The sequence below is a fragment of the Pseudomyrmex gracilis genome, unplaced genomic scaffold (assembly GCF_002006095.1).
Source record: "Pseudomyrmex gracilis isolate BER0280 unplaced genomic scaffold, ASM200609v1 scaffold_299, whole genome shotgun sequence".
NCBI classification, from domain to species: domain Eukaryota; kingdom Metazoa; phylum Arthropoda; class Insecta; order Hymenoptera; family Formicidae; genus Pseudomyrmex; species Pseudomyrmex gracilis.
The window spans coordinates 92471-111632 of record NW_018020883.1 but is presented as its reverse complement, the minus strand read 5'-3'; the positions used below and the strand labels follow the sequence as shown (position 1 = coordinate 111632).

Genomic DNA, 19162 nt, shown 5'->3' with positions numbered 1-19162 from the left:
TCGTTATCTGAATCGGCGACACACCGTTCCTCGGCGCGTCCTCGTCGAGACGACCGGCCATTTCGCTGTGGGTGCTGCGTCCGTGATGCGAATATTTGCGATTTAAACTAGAGGCACAAATGAAACTTGGTTTCAAGCAAGCGTGAACATGTATGCAAAGAGGTGGAAACTTAAAAAAAAAAATTTTAATTAATGCTGAAAAACCAACCTACTGTAAGCCGAGTCATTGCTAAGCTTACAGTGATCCGGCGGCCGGTAGCTCTCCGGTAAGGACAGTTCCTCGTCGCTGATCACGCTGCCGTTACGCTGCCTGTCGCCGTCGTGCATTGGACTGGACAAGTCGAAGGACTCGTTATTGAGGAGGGATCTCAGGTGATCGGGAAACGTGTCCTCCTCGAAGGACGTCATGAGCTCGTCGAACATCGAGGTCGACCGCTTGACGTCCGCCTCCGAGGAGGAAATAATCGAGCCGAGGCTCAAAGTGCTGCCGGACAGAGACGAGTAATTGTTGTTCCTCCGATCCGACGACCTCTGATTATCGGCCGTCTTGGCGTCTCGCGACTTTCTGACTCCGCCCGTAATTCCTCTGATGTCGGGACTCGCGTTCGTTCTGGGCGCGGACGAGGCTCGTGTCGAATCGGACCGGTTGATCTGCGATCTCGTGACCTTGGACGTGACCTTGTCACGAGTCTTACTGTGATCAGCGCTGCCAATGACATTGCGACGCTCGTCCACACCCAGCGCCTTTGATTTGTCGATGATGATACGTCGACTCAGTTCCCTGACGGGTTTCGGACCCGTCGTGTTTTTGGACGGATCGGGCTTCAGGAAGATCTCCCGCGAGATCGAATTGGTCTCGGTGGAGTCGCTCGACGATATGATCGACGAGAGGTCGTCGAATTCGGTAGGAGGAGCTATAAGAGACGTTCTTTTCTCGGAGGGAGGATATTTCACAAAGGCGGAGGAGTGAGAGAGAGGATAGAGAATGTCGCGAGTCGGTTGGGATTTCGGACTTCCCGTTGCGGACTGATCGCTCGTGTCCGACAGCAGGTCGTTCATCTGCTGCTCGGCCAGCAGAAAGGGATTGTAATCCTTGCACGTGCCGCTGCAATTAAAGTTCGATGCCTGTAGTTTAAAGACTTTTTGCGCCGCTATTGGCGACTCTTCGACTCCAATGAGGTGCGTGTTGTGCTTTCGACTTGTTTCTTTGCAAAACAAACTACTGCTTTACGAATGTGTCGAAATATTTGCGTGTGACAGGTGAAAACACACACAAGTTATGAGACACAACGTGCAATCTATTCTTGCTTGCCGGACGTACGTAATTATTTTTATGAGAAACTTGAAAATCGATTAGTTTAGCAAGCGTGCGTTTTCGAAAACTTGTGCTTCGGGTGCCGAATCGATCCGACGATTTCTATCTGAAACTTACGTTCTAGCCTTAAGCACGTAATTAAAGTCCGGCCGTCTGCGCACGTAATTGCACCAGACGGGACGTGTTGCCAGTTCGTTTTTCCTACAATACGTTAACACATCAAATCTATCCAAACCTACCGTGTTTCAAGGCTAATATATTTTTCTACCAAATTAAATTATCCTCACGAAAAATACTAAACTTTTTCTACTTCTGTACTAATTTTTCTACTTTATACTCATCAATCGCTACCTTCCGTTAATCAGAGACGAACTTGGGACTGGCGGAAGGACACAGGTTCTGATGTTTCTCCTGGAAAGTTTGTGTCCGGAGTGACAGGAAGGATTGAGACCGATCAGTTTGCTTCGCGAGATCTTCGAGGTTCTCTCCCAATACGATTCCTCGGAATCTTTCCTCGTTTCCGCCGATTCGCTCCTTATGTTCGGCAATCCCTTGACCAGCACTCTGCCTCGTTTGGCCGGCCTGATTATTTCTATGGTTTCTATCTCGTAAGCGCAGTCCGCTTTGGACCGCCTGAGATCCAGATCCATCAGTTCGACCGAGGACACTAGAGAATCGGTGCTGCCGCGAAAGCGATCCATATTATCCTTGATTTTGTGCTTTATCTCGATCGAGTTAGTCGGGCGTTCGGACTTCCCGTTACGCTTGGGAGCGCGTTTTTTCGGAAAATTTACGCTAGTTTTCAAGGAGATTCCGTCGCGGCAACAACGCGACGCTTCGACATCGTTCTTAAACGTGACCGATGATTCGAAATCGTTCCGCGTGTTCTTCGCTTCCGCGTTGTCGTTATTATAAACAGAGCTGCTATTTGCGGTCTTCTTCTGATGCGAATCTTCGACCGTCGTAAATTCCGTTTCAACGATCGAGTCGTCGAAGATCAATCTCGGTTCATCGTTCAAACAATCGTCTGTGACTTCAAAAGTGTCGAAGTCTTTTTCCTCATCCTCGTTATTCTTGAAATTATCAGAAACGGAGTTTTTCTCGTATTCTTTGCTACTACCTTTAACTCGCAGAAATTCGCTATCCACGTGTGCGTTAAGACTATTTTCGATTTTTGAATGTTGTTGCGTCAGCGTTCCTGAATTTATGGCACACATTTTTGTCACATCTTCTTCGTCTGCGGTATTTATTTCTACTTTTTTTACGTCGTGTTCCGCAACATCATTCGCTTTCTGATTAACATCTTCATCGACATCTTCATCAACTGTCTTCACTTTTTCCACTTTGTGTTCTTCAAACTTATCGCTGCTTGTTGCTTGCTCATTTTCGTTGTTCGCTTTCGACACTTCAACTTTGTGTCTTATTTCAACTCGATTGTTCTCCTCTTTGTCTTCAATGTTAATTTTTACTTCTGCTACTGTGTTACTCGCGACTCTAATTCCCTCATCTGTCCCCGCACGTTTTCGTTCCGGTTTCTTTTTGTCAAATTCCTGAATTTCGTTCTCTCTTTCCTTGAAGTAAAATTCAACGCGCGGACTGTATCGCCGGTTGCCGCGAGACACCTCTTCGATGTCTTCCGAATCCTTTATCAAATACGTCTGATTCAGATACGAAAAATCACCCAACCATGTAACACCGTTCGTTTTATTGAGCTCGTTGTTTTTTGCTTCGACGTTGTCGATTTGAGCAAAATCGTCGTCCATGATCAATGACTCTGTCTGCGTTTCGTTATCGTTTTTGACCGCGAGCTCGAGATCGAGCAGCTGAAAATCCTGAAAGGTATTGTGGCTGACTATTGAATTGTTCATTTGAAGATCGTTCTTTTTACGACCGATTTGTTTCCACGTTACTAAACGATCGGCGTGCATCCTGCAGGACTGCACAGTCACGCCCAGAGTCCTGTTGTTCACGGCGGTGTCGTTGACCTTCGGATAATCTCGATTTCTGAAGGAAACATTTTTTTGTGTCCTCTCCGGATTGCTCGCGTCGTTGCTTTGCGCGCGTTGAAACGTTCTTTCGTTCTGATCGGATTGCTTTTGGAACGAGACGTCGGGTGACGCGATCTCATTGAAGGAGATCGGATTGTTGACGATTCTAGGTCTCACAGACGGTACGGGAAAGTGATGGGAACGACAGGAGGAAGAGTAGAAGGATTGACAAGACATCAGCAAGGAGTTGCGATCCTCCGCTCGCCTGGAGGAGAAGGAAGCTGGCTCAAGGACGTGCGTCTAATAGTCATCAGGAGAAGGTGGTCGGACTTAAATATTAGAAAAAAAAATTATGCTATTCAGAATAGTGTTGTTGTGAAAAAAAACTTGGAATGTTTTCCTCTGTTTTTTCAATTGATCATTTTCTTCGCGCGTTCTTATGCATCGAGTAGCATAACCTTGTCCTGATCCCTTCTCCTCATGATTAGCACACACATACACACACACGCACACACATACTAAGTACAGATTTATCTTCTAAGAATACAGCCTACATTTATAGCCTTTTTTTTTCTCTACGCTTATCTCAACTCGTACAACCCACAGTGTTCTGCTTTTGCGTCTTTTGAAAAATACAGATACTCCAATGTTAACTGTGACTCCTTACCTGTTTACATCGCGGTCGGCGAGACGTGATTTCATCGGTCCGGATGAGGTAGGTGATTCCTTGAGTTGTTCAGGATGTCGTCTGTAGAAGAAATAACAAATTCATATCTCAAAGATACATCAAAGACGAAAGACAAAATTGTCAAAGAGTTGCAAAGTTTTCGAAAACTCACACGACGGCTAGTTTTTGTTTCTCTCGATTGCAATTGGTCGTCAGAGCGGTGTCCTTCGATTTGACGAGCGCCGGCGACGACACCGAGATCTTGGCGGTCATATTCGAACCCGGGCTGTACTTTTCCCGATTGATCGCTCGCCGGTTCTTCAAGGCTGGCGCTCTGTACCTCATGCGCGCCTCCAGTCGCTCCTTCGCCCGATTAGTGGCCGGGCTCAACGAAACCCTCGGTATTCTGTCCTTGCACCAGGCCACGTGGCGATCGTAGGCCTTGATGCCGAAGTGGCGATTGCACGTGGGACACATGCCTTTCTCGTTGGCGCGTGTTGGCGCGCCCGAAGTGATCAGGGAACTGCTGCAGCGTCTATGTGAATCCAGCTGGAGAAAAAGCAAGAAAAAAACAAAAACTTTAATTACGAAGTAAAAAATAAAGAATTTAATTGCAAACACACACGCGCGCGAGAAGAATAATTTGAACGAGTTTGTATTTCACGTAATAGAGAAGAGCGTTTCTGAAAGACTCACAAGTTCGCCGCGAGCTTCGCGAATCGTTCTGAGGAATTCGTCATGGTTCTTCTTCCAGGAGGATCTGGACGCGATCCTTTCGTCCTGGTGACGACGCGTCTCCTGCTTAGGCAGAAATTCGGCCAGTTCCGTGCCCTGAATTCTCTGCTTGGCCGAGTCGAACGGCTTGCGTTTCTTGGCGGCGGCCCGTTCGCATATCCTCGCGTGCTTCTCCAACGACTGCGGCATGAAAGTCCGCGCGCAGATCGCGCACGGCAGCAGTATCGGCGGCGCATCTGCGTCCATTTACACGGAGTCCAATGTTTAATGAGTTATTGGCGCAATTTACGCTCGAAATAAAATTAAAAAAAATAAAACAGATCCTCGACGTTCCACCGATACAACGTACACGTTCGTTCTCAATAACATTAATGACAAACTATCACGTGATGAGACACGGGCCGCATCTTCTTTCCAAATATTCATAGATTTTTTTTTTTTTTTTTTAATCTCTGTTTTTCTCGTCGCGATATCTTCGAAAGTTGCGCTCGTAAAAAAACATGCAAATCCGCGACGACAACCTTGCGCCCCGACACCAAATGCAGATCCGATATCTCTCTGACTCACGTAGCGCGCTATTCACACCGACAAAGGCCGCAAATCCGCGAATAATCGATATTTTCGCCGAGACAACACGTCGAGAGATCGCCAAATACAGACGACAAGCCCAACACGTCACGGTGTGCAACACCGCACGCAGGCGTCGGACACGCGCGAGATTCCGTCGTACGTGCGCTCGTCATAGTCGCACTCGATCGGTTGAAACTTCGTCGAGCTGACCAGTCCAATCTGAACTCGATCTGCTTTGATCCAATTTGATCAACACCCGATCTTTCAAAAATTTATTTTTTACAGATTTTTCTCTGCACGCGATCAATATTTTCCTTTACGTGAAATTTTAGTGTGCGCGTTTTTTTTCCTCGAAACGGTCCCGCGAAACTTCGGCAATTTTTTTTTACGCAACGGCGCAACACACACACTGCGATTGAAAGCAGGAATCTAAATTGCAAATTGTACTTTCTTCGATCGACGCAGGAATTGCGCAACGATAAACCGCGCTGTTCTCTTCTTGCGAGATCGCATCCAAAGAGTTGCCCCAGTTATTGCGAGCTATAGACGTCGCGGTGAGATAACGTTCGGTCGTGCACAGCGAGCTGTTCACTTTTAACGGCAATTTAATAAACAAATCACGCGCTTATAAAACGAGTCGACGGCAATGATTTTTATTCCGGAAACGGAAATTTATTTTACATGTGTACTTCACATTTCCTTCCGACGCGAATTGTTACTTAAGAGAGACGATTCAAATGAAGTCTCTCGCTTCGCTTTTTCACGCCGAACACTTTCCGCACTAAATCACTCTCGTGTCGATTTCACGCAATTTTGAACTTAAAAACAAATCTGATCGCACCGCACGAATCGAATTTTATCCGACAAAAAAAGTCTCTTGCGCAGGAAGATTGAGCGATCGATCTCTCGATGCGCGTATCGCGCGAACACCTGCTTCGGCGACGAGGACGCCGAAGAGACGCCGAGGAATCGCCCCCGCGAGACTCGACTCTCTCACCTACGGACGGAGACAAGCTTCCTTTTTTAGACGCCACGCTCGAAGTGCCTTGAAACGATCTCATCGAACGCGCGAATACATACGTAAGCGCTTCATCGACGAAGGGAATCTCGTTTTGTTTTCTTCGGATTTCTTATCGGTTCTTTTTTTACGTTTTTTAAAGTTAAAGTTTTTTTTCTTTTCCGTCGCGCCTCGATTTTTTCGCTCTCCGTTTCAGAAACCTCGCGATTGAGGCTCGATATTTTACATTGTCATCTCGACTTTGCCAATCGACGAGGAAAAAAAATACAGCCAAGTTTAGCTGCGCTAAGTGCGCGAGAATGTATGTAGGTCGCCGCGTCTGTCTCGCTTCAATCGCTTGCAAGTTTATTGCAGTTTGTTTTTTTTTATTTATACACATATGTAATTTTATATATATTTAATACACTGATGTTTTAAATTTTATTTTACAATTTTTATTTTTCCAGTTGCATCAAATTGTTCTGTTCCGCGATACTCTTCGAGGAAAAGGATAAAAAAAAAATACGCGACGAGAAGCACAGCGCTGCGTAAGAATCTATTTCTCGGTAATCGCTTTACGACGCAATCTCATTATTAATCACATGACAAGCAACGGTTCTGTTTACGTTTCTCCGCTTAGTTGTGGGCGCCATTAGATACCGTCTCTGACAATAAGTTTTTTCTCTTTCTCTCTCTCTCTCTCTCTTTCCAGGTGCTCTTTTCGCGTCATCTAACACGTCCACCGGAGTTCTTATGCAACTGCTTAGCCGTTGCAAATTGATGCGCGACAAAGAGCGCGTTATCGCGACTCCTATACCTACTCGAGACATGCGCGAGAAAGAAAGGAAAAAATGCAGAAGAAATAATTGCAAGAACACTATATTTTACGACTCCTTATTGGACATTAATTTTTATGTGTGATTTGGTTTCTTCCAAGACTTACAAGGACCGTGTTAATAAAAATGTTTAAATTTTAGCGCAATTCAATCGCATTCTGTGTATGTTCGCAAAAAAAGCGAGATGAGGTAAGTGCAAAGAGCAGTGTTTTTTCTCATACTTATTTACTGCGCTTCGACTTCTCACCCGTGTCTCATTTGCTGATAAATTGCTCCGATTGCGATTTAAAAGAAAATTAAAACCGCGTGAGAAAATTTTTTCTTGTTATTTTGCAATAAAATAAAATGCTCAACAATTTCAATTTCATTACGGAAGCAAATTGTGAATAAAGGAACATCTCTTGGTTACGCAGCGACAATAAAGTTATCACAGAGAGAATACGATACGCGACACGGTCTTGGTTTCGGAAATTGAATTTGCGGGATCAGTTCCAGATTGTACGTAAACACGCGCGACCGCGCGTTCTTACAACAGATTGCTGTCTAAGCAAACATTTAATGTGTGTGTATACACACGTAATCTAACGAGTTATATATTGCCTCAATGTCTCGTCGATGTGTATCTTGCGTTTTTCGGCAGGCATTTTTCTTTTTCAAATCACGCGGCCCCGGGGGGACGATGAACATCTCGCATTCTTAATCGGAATACACTTCGATGAGAAACGGAGATGAACGCGAATTAAATTCGTACTTTCTTTGAACCCGCCTTTGAACCCTTTAGCGAGCACATGTTCGTTCTTAATCGAACAATTCAAAGTGTTGTTGATCGCGAACAAGCGATCGAAGAGAAGAGACAAGTTTCGAGAAGCTCACCTTCCTCGGAATACTCTTTGATCGCATCCCTTTGACTTGTGCTTTCGGCCTTGTTGGGGCTTTTATCTCCCGTCAGTACGTCGTATTTTCCGTCTGTGAATGTACTCTTCCTCTTGCGGTTCTTGTCGTTCTTCTGGTTGATCGCGAGACGATTCTCTGTTACGTGGTATAGATCCTGATTGTTGTTGCGAGAGTCGAAAATATGGGAACAAGCCCTGTAATAAGTAGCGCAGGAATCTTCGTTTCCTGGTTTCGGTATGCAACAGATTTTCATCGTTGCGAGTTGGACACATCGCGATCAGTGATTCACAACAGTTTTGAGACGCTTACAGCACCATGTTGCAACAATGGAGGGGATGCGCACGAAGCAGCGAGTGAAATGTCTGCTGCTGTGTTGTGCGCATCCCTTCTACCGCTGCAACATGGTGTAAAGTATCTCAAACTGTGTCTCCTGATGAGCCGATCGACTGAAAGAGAGAAAGAGAAGAAACTGTCATTGGCTCCAGCCGAGCCAAGCTGTAACAGCCAGCGCCGTTACAACCGTTGTAAATTGCGAGTGCCGCGTGCGACGCGATTTATTTTCGTCGCGCCGTCGCGCTTTTATTTATATATATACATATATATATATATATAAAGTAGTCTCTCGCGTCTCTTTTTCCCGCTTCTTTCTTTAGTGCATCTTCCAACACATCTCACTCTGTAACATGATAAGTGGATGGACTATCGTCTATCTGCGCGAGAGTTTTTTTCACGTCAGCAAATATCAAAAGAAATGCACATCGCATTTTTGCGTTGCACTTAAGATGTTAACAATGCGGGATTTATTCTCTTTTTGAATTGTTCGTTTAAATAGACACATTTTAGCACAAAAGTTTGGGATTCTGTTTTTTTTGCAGAAACTCTTTTACAATAACTCTTCTGCGTGTAATCTTCTTTGTACTTTTTCTTGTTTCCACAATCATCCCGGTTACCACAACAACACTGCTTACTTCATTTTGATAAGTAACGATCAAGCGAAACTGCTTGACAAATTAGAAACAGGGACAATTATTTTATCAGGTCGCAATCTCTTTTTTCATCCCCAAGCAACTGTCAAAAAAGCAAACGTTAATAAGAACAGCAATTAAATGAAAAAGCTATCTACGAATAAACTATGGATAAATCATTGAAGCCGCAAGAGCAAACACAGGTGCACCATCGGTAAACGCATCTTTCTTCACGCACGCACTTGCAAGATCTTCCGTCCTTTTTTCTTCCATTACAAAATTGAGGTCGATAGCTTTTCCAGCGAAACGTTATTTCCTAACGATATATATTTTCTCATACTCTCTCCCCCGTGTCGCTTTTACCCTATAATTAGAACAGACGGAGGAGAGACGCGGAAAGAGCACACACACTGGAGAACCGGAAGCGGACCGATGACACGACAAAGATAGCAACGACGAGAAAATCAAGTGGCGAGGAGGGAAATATCGGATCGTATGTTATTTATCATACGCGGTCTCGATTTTTGTGCTCGTTGTCACAAATTATGTCTCTCATCAATGCACACACATTTGTACTCACTTACCCTCAGTTTCAGCCATGTTGGTCAGTCAGGAGAAACACTCGTCGTTATGGAAACACGAGCCGTGCGCGAAGCTCGCTCGCGCTCCGAAAGAAGACTCGCAACTCGAACGTTGTGGAATTCAATGCAAGTAAAATACAGTTACGTCACAATTTTTTTGCGTACAGAAAATTATTTAAAAAAATCAATGTATCAATCGTGGTGTTAAAAACCTACCTACGTGAGAAATTCGACTTCACCGCAGCTTTGAAGATTTGCGGAAGAATGTTTGCGAAGCCCGAAGCAGCTGCGTGTGTTTGTGTATTTTTACGTACATACATTTTTTTTCCAATTAAAATTGTTGCACGCGTGCCGAGACTTTTTTTTATTAATATTCGCTTCGTTGAAAGACACGGTAGTAAGTGTATTTCAAATGTTGTCGAATTTCGACAACTCGTTCAAAGACTGTCAAAATTCACTGCGTGAATCAGCTGAGCGGCACGCATGCGCCTGGGCATGCGTGTGCTTTGTTCGAAATTACGTTTTATTTAAATTTAAATAAACAATAAGCAATTAACATTCGTGAAAGAAAGCGAACGAATTCTTACTTTTCATGCGCCATGCAGTCGTCCATCCAATGAGAATATAAATGTCCCGATTGCGAGCGCAGTAAAAAATTCCTAGAAACATCGGACGGATTCACAGTCCCATCTTCCGTTTAAGCTCGGATCGAGGCTCGGATTTTTATTGGCGCAGCCATTTTTGTCCACTCGCCAGTCGTAACGTTGCGGGTAAGTCTGTATCAACCGAGTGAGTCATTGGTCCGAAGTGAGTGCGGAAGCGTTTACACAGAGGGCAGCACTAGTTGCGTACATTTGCCTCATCGTCTGTCAATCTATCCGTCTGTCTTAATGCGCGTTTTTTGTTTCAACAAAAAGACGCTTGTCTTCTTCCTACTCGCGCGCAAATAAGAAAAAATTACTTTACATAACACAATCGCGAATACAAAGTTCAAAAACGACAGGTAAGGTGGCCGCACGTTATTTATATTAGCATTAAAAGTCGCGGTGTTGCGCGATCATCGAGAACACACATTTTCGCAAAACAAGCGTGAAATTGAAAGCCGTTTTCCGGCTTTTCTGACGTTAATTCTAATAAGAGAGTGTTCTTAAAATTTTGATTGCGCAAACACAAAACGTTTGCGTTTGAAAATTATATGAAAAATTATATGAACGCATTTTGATTCTGATTATGTTCAACTGCGCAAACTCAAGGTTGTTCGCGCGACCGCTTGGAAAAGGCTCGACGCAAAAGGGCGGATTGCGGATATATTGGCGGAGGACAAACAACAAACCCGAGTTCGACGAAACGGACGAAAGAGACACCGAAGAGAGACCTTTCGCTAGGTAGGCAGACGTGGGCAGGAGATGACCGGTAATTTAACAGATACTTGTCATTCGCGCGCGCCTTATACGCGCGTATAGATGACAAATAACGTACCGGTTTATGTGTGTGTGTGCGCGTGGTTGTGACGCGACACATCGTCAGGAATAGAATACGTCATCGGTTAATATTAATGGATAATTTTTATCGAATCGGAGAGATATGTATGTATTCTATTCTTTAGTGATTCTCTGAAATCTCTCTCTGTCTCATTTAACTTCCGCGTTTCCCAATTATCTCGAAATTTTTTTGTTTCGTCGGGCATTGTTAGATCGGAATCGGAAACGTTATAACACGCATTGTGTTCGAGAGATTCTTTCTCCAAGAATTCGAATCGTCGTCTTAAACGCGAGAGAGGAGACGAGACAATTTATCTGTGTGTGCGCGCGCGATAACGGCCAAAGCAAACGGGGAGAATGAAAAGAACGCGCTTGCCGAAAGGCGGTGTGTGCCCGCGCTGGAGAAGAAAAAGCTAAAGACGAATTAATTTATAACACACACGGACACCCACACGGTTTTCACGATGAGGCCATGTATGGACACGTGACGTCAACGTTACTTTACATTTGCCAATGTGTGCGCGTGTAGGCGACTCGTATGGCATAGAAGGTAATCCGTGGGAGAAACACACACTACACACACAGGGAGGAGGTCGGTCGCGTCGCGCGTCCTGGAGAAACAACTTCGTTCTCGATCGATTGCGACAATTACGCCTCGTAAAATTCGGATCGTTCTCGTCAAGCTTTGTCGACAATTTTTCTTTTCTTTTCTTTTTGTTTTTTTTTTTTTTGCATCGAGCGAGAAGGGGCGATTATGATCGGCCGTGTCTAAGAATAGAAACGCATAGCCCGCGCGCGCGGCTATCTAACCCATTCGATCTCGAAATTTTGCTTTTGGAACGCTGGACTGGTAATTGGAATTTCACGAGAATAGCTCGCGAGAATGAAGCTCGTAAGAAGGCGGTTTTTATCTGTGTAAGAAGAAACAATTTAAAAACAATCTACGAATTACTACTTTCGCGATATATCTGTTAAGAATTTTTTTCTTAATACAACACAAATGGGGTAAATTGTAACGTGCGCCGAGCGCAAATCTTCGATCCTCGCGTCGCGAGCTATGCGCTTCGCTTCGTTTTCGCGCTCCCACAGACGAGCTGTGTAACCCCTTTTATTAACGGGGTCTGTAAGGACGAACCGACACGTCGCACCGTCCGACATCATTAAACGTCGAGAATCACTTGTACTGGAAATTCAAAACTGGAGCTTAAAAATTGTCAACTGTCTCGCGCAATCCGTCATATTGTAAAATCAACCGATCGTTGCAACATGTAATCGCACAAAATTCGCGTAGCGTAGAACGCAGAAGCGTAATCATCTGGCGAAGAATAAAGATTCTTTTTTTTTAAAAAAAAACCGAAGCGGAAAAAACTCATCTCTGACTAAGCGTCACAAAAAACGCGTATCGCTCGGATCTATGAATCGACGACGCGCTCGCAGATATCACCTTGTACGTTCACGCCTTGAGCGGTGCGTATCGAAAGCGGGTAGGTAGTGTGTGCGTCTATTAATTATGCATTCTAAGGCACGCCGCCGCTCTTGAGAGATTATAACGATGTTGCGCGCCGTTGATGTAACGCAACGATCTCGTTGGGAGAGGCCGCGGTGAGAGAGAGAGAGAGAGAGAGAGAGAGAGAAAGAGAAAGAGAAAGAGAGAGAATTGCGCATTTAACAAGCACGCTCTATTCATTATTTTCCACGGTCTATTATTTTTTCTTTTTTTTTTTTTAAGTTCCATAACACACTTCTCGAAGAAGAAATGCATTTTCTCGCGCTGACCAGCAAGACGGCACATATCTATATGTGCTGTTTCCTTATTAATCTTACTCTTGTTTATTCGCCCGAAGTTACGCAAAGTTTTACTTATTTTAACACGCTGTTTATCCGAGCGCGCATGCGTTATGCACGCGCGCGCGCACGCGAGACCGAGAGTGTGAATCTAGATTAAAAAAAAAAAACAAACAAACAAACAAATTGTAATTGGAGAAATCCCTCCGAAATGATGCAAAACCGTGGCTGAATCTACTGATGGGGTAGACATTGAGAAAAACGGAGAACGTTGCGTTGCGAGCCTGAACTTATACGCAAGTCCGCGCGCACAACGCGCGTAATCTCTCTCTCTCTTGCTGCGCGTGCTAGAGAGCGCGTATGCACAGAGGCCGTATATGGTAGTGGGCGGTAGACGCTGATGTGACAGAGACGCGGGGGCGGAGGAAAACGCGGCGCGCGAAACGCGCACGCGCGAACGCGAATTCGCTTGTCGGCGCGACTCGGATAAACTCGGCGCGCACACACGGGGCGGTGCAATCAGTCTCGTCCGAGAATTCTCGCGATAGCGCGTGTATCGTTCGAGTTTTGAAAATCTCTCTCGCGTGTATTTTTGATTTTAAATCTCTGCGGAACGCAAGCGTGAGCGAGAGAGAGAGAGATAGATAGATAGATAGAAAGAGAGAGAGATACATATACACACGCATCCCACGCCATATAACTCTCTCCTTCTCTGCCAGTTTCTGTACCTGTAATAATTTACTCTCCGGTAATAATTTTCTTTCTCCGACTCTTCGAGGATTTCTATTTATCTTCCGTCTCTCTCTCCTTCTCCCACGGTTGTTTTTTCTAATATCCCTTTCTCCTTCGCGCCCTCTTGCTTCCTTTCCTTCAATCGCGTTCTCCGCGGCGCGTTTTTATATTCGCGATTTACCACACACGCACACACGCTCGCTTGTTCGCTCGCTCGCTCGCGCACGCGTGCGATCGTTCTGTTGCGAAGTTCTGCGAAGAACGCAGTATACGGTCAGATCTACGTGTGTAAACCGCGAACGAGTGCGTGAGGAGGGACACGCGGATCGGTTCTATCACGCGGTGAACCGAGAGATAAATCTCGCAGAAGCCAGAGTTAACGGGATAAGACGGGAGGAAGAGAGAAATCTCTGCGAGAGAGAGAGAGAGGCGGGACGGTCGTCAGTTCTCCGGTAGAGGATCACAGTTCCGAATTTGTGGGAAGCTCGCGGGGGTACTCAACTCGAAGAAAAAGCGGAACGAGCGCGCTGCTGCTGCACATCGCTGGAAGAGAAAAAGAAAACAAATATACGGCGAAGCTAGGCGAGGCGACTTTACAACTCTCTCAGAGGAGTGTCGCTCGCGCGCGTTCGCTCTCCGTTTTCTCTCCCTCCTTTCCTCTCCCCTCGAGTTCGTTCTCTCGCTCACTCTTCCCGCTCGCACATTCCCTCCACTCTAAAATTCTCCTCCTCCTCCTCCTCCTCTTCCTCCTCTGTCTCTCTTTCTCCCTCTCTCGCACATATATATATATATATATATATATGTATATATATATATATTCCCTCCCCACTCGCGCCGTGTCACCGTCCCGTTCGCCGCGTTCCTGCTCTTTTCTTTTAACTCTCCTTCGTTAGTACGTCTCCGCCATCCGTGCCTTGTGTGTTCTCCCGAGACTCGGAGGAGAGAACGAACGTCGTCCCGGTCGCGTCCGTTCCGTCCGTCCCGTCCAGCCACGACCGCGTCGTCGTTGTCGCCCGTGCACCCGTCCGTTCGTCGGTGTGCGCTCTTTTCTTGTGTATCCTCCTCCTCAAACGTGTTTCCGCGCGCGCCCAACACGCGCCAACATTCGGCCACCATTGAAGCAACCGAGTACAATTTGCAATGAATGATAATACTAACACGACGACGCAAAGTATAGCGGACTATCTGGCACAGTTGTTGAAGGATCGGAAACAGCTAGCCGCCTTCTCAAATGTCTTCATACATGTGGAGCGTCTGCTGGACGAAGGTGAGTGACGGATGTTTTTTTTCCTTTGTACTCCGCCGCTTTCGGCAGCCGCGTTTCGCGCAGCTTCGGCGTAGAGGTTACTTTACTTTGTCGCGTCGCCAGCGAAGTCCCGCACGAACAAAACCCCGTGAAATCATTTTGCGCGTAGCCATCCCGCGCGACAGATTTTTTTTTCTTTTTTTTTTTTTTTTTTTTTAAACTCGTCGCGCGAGACACATGCGAGAAGTTTTCACGCGCCATTTTGCGCGCGCAGTGTCGTACAAATAAACTTTCAAGTCGTGTGACGTAACGAACACACACACACAGTGTCTTGTCTTTTTTTTTTTTATTTATTCGTCGGGTATACTTTTTATCTCGCGCGCGCAATGAAATAAAATAAAAAAAAAAAAAAATCTCGTTCTTTTTACATCTCGCGCGCGGGATTTCGCACGACGACGGTCGGACGTCGGTGTTTTTTTTTACGTGCGTGAATTTCGTCGTCGCCTTGAGGTATCGGAGCCGCGATCACCTCTCGCAATGCTATCAGCGAATTCTTGCGGGCACTGCGCTATGAATAAGTCATGTACAGGGTGTCCCGAAAACCTGACTTCAATTTTAAGACCTTACATAAGCTCGCGCGAGCTCAAAGACCGCGTCGAGAGGCGGTTTGACTTCAAACGCACGGGAGTAATACTTCGACTTGTTGCGCGCGCGTACTCAATCTTTTTCTCTCTCTCACGCAATTTCAACGAACGGAACTATCTAAAAGATTTCGGAGTCCATTCTCCGGCGAGAAAAATACGAATGTTTTTCGTAGAGACGACCGATAACCGGCGCGCGTTTTACGCAACGATAAAGGCAATTAACATCGTATTATTTTCTAATTTCGAGCGCGCGATAGGAAAACAGTATTTGCCCAGAGGGAAAATTCTTTCCTCCTCCTCCTCCTTTCTCTCTTCGTTTCTGTTCCTGTTTAAAATGTGGAACAACGCGCAGGTGTCCGTTGCACGCGTTATATACATTCTTGCGATCCATCTCGCGCGTGTGTGCGGTCGCCTTATCCGTTCCTTTCGCTATCGTGACACGACGCGTGCGTGTCACGTGGCCGGCGCAGCGGCTGCTCGCGCGCGCGCGAGAGAGAGAGAGAGAAAGAGAGAAAGAAAGAGATGTAACACACAAAATAGAGAAAAGAATGCTCTCCCGCATCGTCGATGAGCGACACACACGAGTGTGTGTAAATCTTCGGCCACGACGCGTGCAATAATTCGAATAATTCACGTATTCACACACAAAAGTATATTATTCACGCGTTTACACGCGTCAGATACTTAAATGGAATTCTTACGTTTACGCATGAGACATTCAACCTTCCCATTAATCGATGAATACGAGCGATTCCGCGAAAATTCAAGTATAACACGCGATTACTACCGCGATCAGTTCTCAGTTGATACGAAACGTACGACGAAGCGCATATTGTTCGATGTTTTCTTCATTTTGTTTTTTGTTATATATTTTTAAAATAAAATTAAAAATACATCTGAGTTAACAAACTAAATTAAAGATACAACAGGTACTGACCGTAGAGAACTCAAGATATTCACCCAGGCGCGATTTATTTATTATAATAAAAAAACTGAACACTCGGTAATTTATTTGTTTTTTTGTATGATGAATATTTTCTTTTTTTTATAAATACCTCCACGGTAATAAATTTTCTAATTTATGTTTACACATTTCCATTCCGAATTCTCTCAGAAGAAATCTCAAACTCATGTGACTGATGGCATTTCAGCGACAAAAAAAATATGTTACGGACGTGCGCGCGTGCGCGCGCGCGAGTAGGCAAAGAGAAAAAAAAAACAAGGTTGTAAATATTTAATTTGCAAAGTTCCGCGTATCACGTGATCGCTTGTTGACTTTGTGTCGTTGCTTCGCGTGAAGCGATAGGAGGCTGTCCATTGATCATCAATGAGTCGTGATTTTTGACGAATTCTCGAATGTACGCAGAAAACACTCGCTAAACCTCCTCCGCGTTGCCGTGGAACAACTTCTCGTTGGACACTCTCTTTATACGCCTCGCCCTCTTCTCTTTCTCTCTCTCTCTCTCCCCTTCCTCATCCCTCATGCCTACCCACTCGATACACCGCTCACTGGAGAGCTCCGAGACTTGTTCTCCGAGAATAAGATCCCCGTTTAAACGCACGATTTGCGAAATAATTCAGAGTTCGGCGGTCTTTTTTTTTTCTTCTTTTTGTTCTTTTATTAATTGCGCGAACGCACTTTTCTCCGCATTAAAACCAGCGCGTTTTGGAATTCTTTCTCTAACAATTTTCTTTACGTAATACTCAGAACACACTTCTTTTCACGTATCTGAAAAATTCAAGTGGTTTGTTCTTTTCCACTAAACTAGTTGCACTAGTCCAGAGTTTATCTTTTTTTTTTTACTCTAAACGGAAAGAAAAAAGATAAAACTCTGAACTAGTGTGACCAGTTCAGTAAAAAAGGAACAATTACTTATTTGCAAAACAAATGAAGATCTCTCGCGATTTATATGCGATTGTCGTTATTTGATAAAAATTAACCGACGATTGTTTCTGATCGATTGAAAGCGCGCGTAAGAATGTCGAATCAATTTTTACAAATTGTTCGCTGAGAAGTTTGGGAGTTTTTGCAAAAATCGTCTTATAAATTAATTTTTCGTTGACGGCGACAATATCTGTTGTATATAGCCGCGAATTATTATTGCCGAGGAACACATTGGTGCCGTAAGGACACGTTTGACTTTGGAAAGTCAGGAGAAAGCTGGATTCGTTCGTTTTATTTTATGTACTGGAAAGTAATATACGTATATACACGATGCGCCGTTTGGGACGGATGTTTGTTGTGAGATTGTGTATTTCTAATTTTCAAGTTTCATCGCGAATTCTGTTGACAGACGAATGTTCGACTCCTCGAGTCTTCTTTTGTTGTTGTTTTTTTTTTTTTTTTTTTTTTTTTACGGCATACGACAATTTGGCGTAACTGGAGTTCAAACGTGTGCTATTCCGAACAATAGCGACGATAAAAAGATTCGAGAAAGATTAAGTTCAATGAACTCTAATGTGTTGAAAGAGTCTATGCACTAAGCGTGGACAGCTTTTGTGAGNATGTACTGGAAAGTAATATACGTATATACACGATGCGCCGTTTGGGACGGATGTTTGTTGTGAGATTGTGTATTTCTAATTTTCAAGTTTCATCGAGAATTCTCTTGACATACGAATGTCCGACTCCTTGTTTTTTTTTTTTTTTTTTTTTTTTTTTTTTTTTTTTTTTTTTTTGTGCGTGCGACAATCTTTTGCAAATAATACTTCAATAAAAGTAAAACTGAAAAATAGCGACGATAAAAAGATTCGAGAAAGATTAAGTTCAATGAACTCTAATGTGTTGAAAGAGTCTATGCACTAAGCGTGGACAGCTTTTGTGAGTTTGTTGTGATCTTTTGTTGCAAGAGAGAGGAATTCTGACCTACCGTTTTCATCGTTCGAGATAATGCGTTCTCTTCATCGTAGACGATTTTAGAGACCTACAATCTTTCAAATATTTTCTGTCGATAATCATTGGACGAGAATTTTTCGAATGAAGCTCGAAACAAACCGCAACTCACACACAAATTTTATCGTCGGTACTGCGGAAAAAAAAGTAATGGTATTGTACGGCCAGAAAAAAAAAACTTGATGAGTTACTGAAGGTTTCGGTTTCGTCAAACGAAACGTTTTGTTGGCAAAACAAAAAAATTCAATAGACTCAGCTTCTTACTGGCCGCAGTAACTAATCTTCTTGCTATTCTAGCAAGATTTTTTTTCCGTGATAGTTCTCCGAGCGAGTGCATAATAACATCCAAATATCTGTCAACACACAGTTCAACTATCTTTCTGTTAATTAATTATTTCTCTCGTTAATTTATTTGTTAAAAAAAAAAAATTAACGCAAAGCAGCATCTTGTAATAATCTCTCTGGAGGTTTCGATTTTCGAATTAAATTTATTTCTCGTCGCGATTGTTGAAATTGGTCGCGTTTTCCTTTTTCGCGGGAAAGTTGAGAGACACTGCGGTCAGAGCTCTCGCTGGGCATCTATTATGGGGTTTTTACATTTGTTGTACAAGAGGAGCATAGGAAAGACCTACACGCGCACGCGGGAGCTCTCGCCTTATTCGTGATCCTTCCATAGTGATGCATTCGAGAGGACGGTCGGCGCGTACAAATGTGTTCGTAATACGCGTACACACACACACATGCGAGAAGTGCGCTCTATTTCCACCGCGAGTGTGTAACGAGTTTTCTCGGTGACCTAGTAGCGCGAATAGAATCCGTCGCCAAGTGTGTAA

The 19162-nt window shown here is 44.4% G+C and overlaps 2 protein-coding genes across 7 annotated transcripts in view; one reads left to right on the top strand and one right to left on the bottom strand.

Moving 5' to 3' along the window:
• Window positions 1–21: 21 nt before the first annotated feature.
• On the bottom strand, window positions 22–9635 carry LOC109859896. The gene is made up of 7 exons (XM_020438597.1): window positions 9552–9635; window positions 7982–9331; window positions 4667–4941; window positions 4143–4519; window positions 3971–4051; window positions 213–1105; window positions 22–107 (listed from the first exon to the last, which is right to left on the bottom strand). The coding sequence occupies exons 2-7, from the start codon at window positions 8253–8255 to the stop codon at window positions 103–105; spliced, it is 1905 nt and encodes a 634-aa protein (XP_020294186.1). The 5' UTR covers window positions 8256–9331; window positions 9552–9635; the 3' UTR covers window positions 22–102.
• A 4707-nt stretch (window positions 9636–14342) lies between these two features.
• The window catches only part of LOC109859892 (protein held out wings), a 31100-nt gene continuing 26280 nt past the window's right edge, over window positions 14343–19162 (top strand). For all 6 annotated transcript variants that reach the window (XM_020438590.1, XM_020438592.1, XM_020438588.1 and 3 more), the window contains exon 1: window positions 14343–14813. In XM_020438590.1, the coding sequence (XP_020294179.1) occupies window positions 14687–14813 (127 nt within the window). In that variant the 5' untranslated portion in view covers window positions 14343–14686. The remainder of the gene's footprint in view (window positions 14814–19162) is intronic.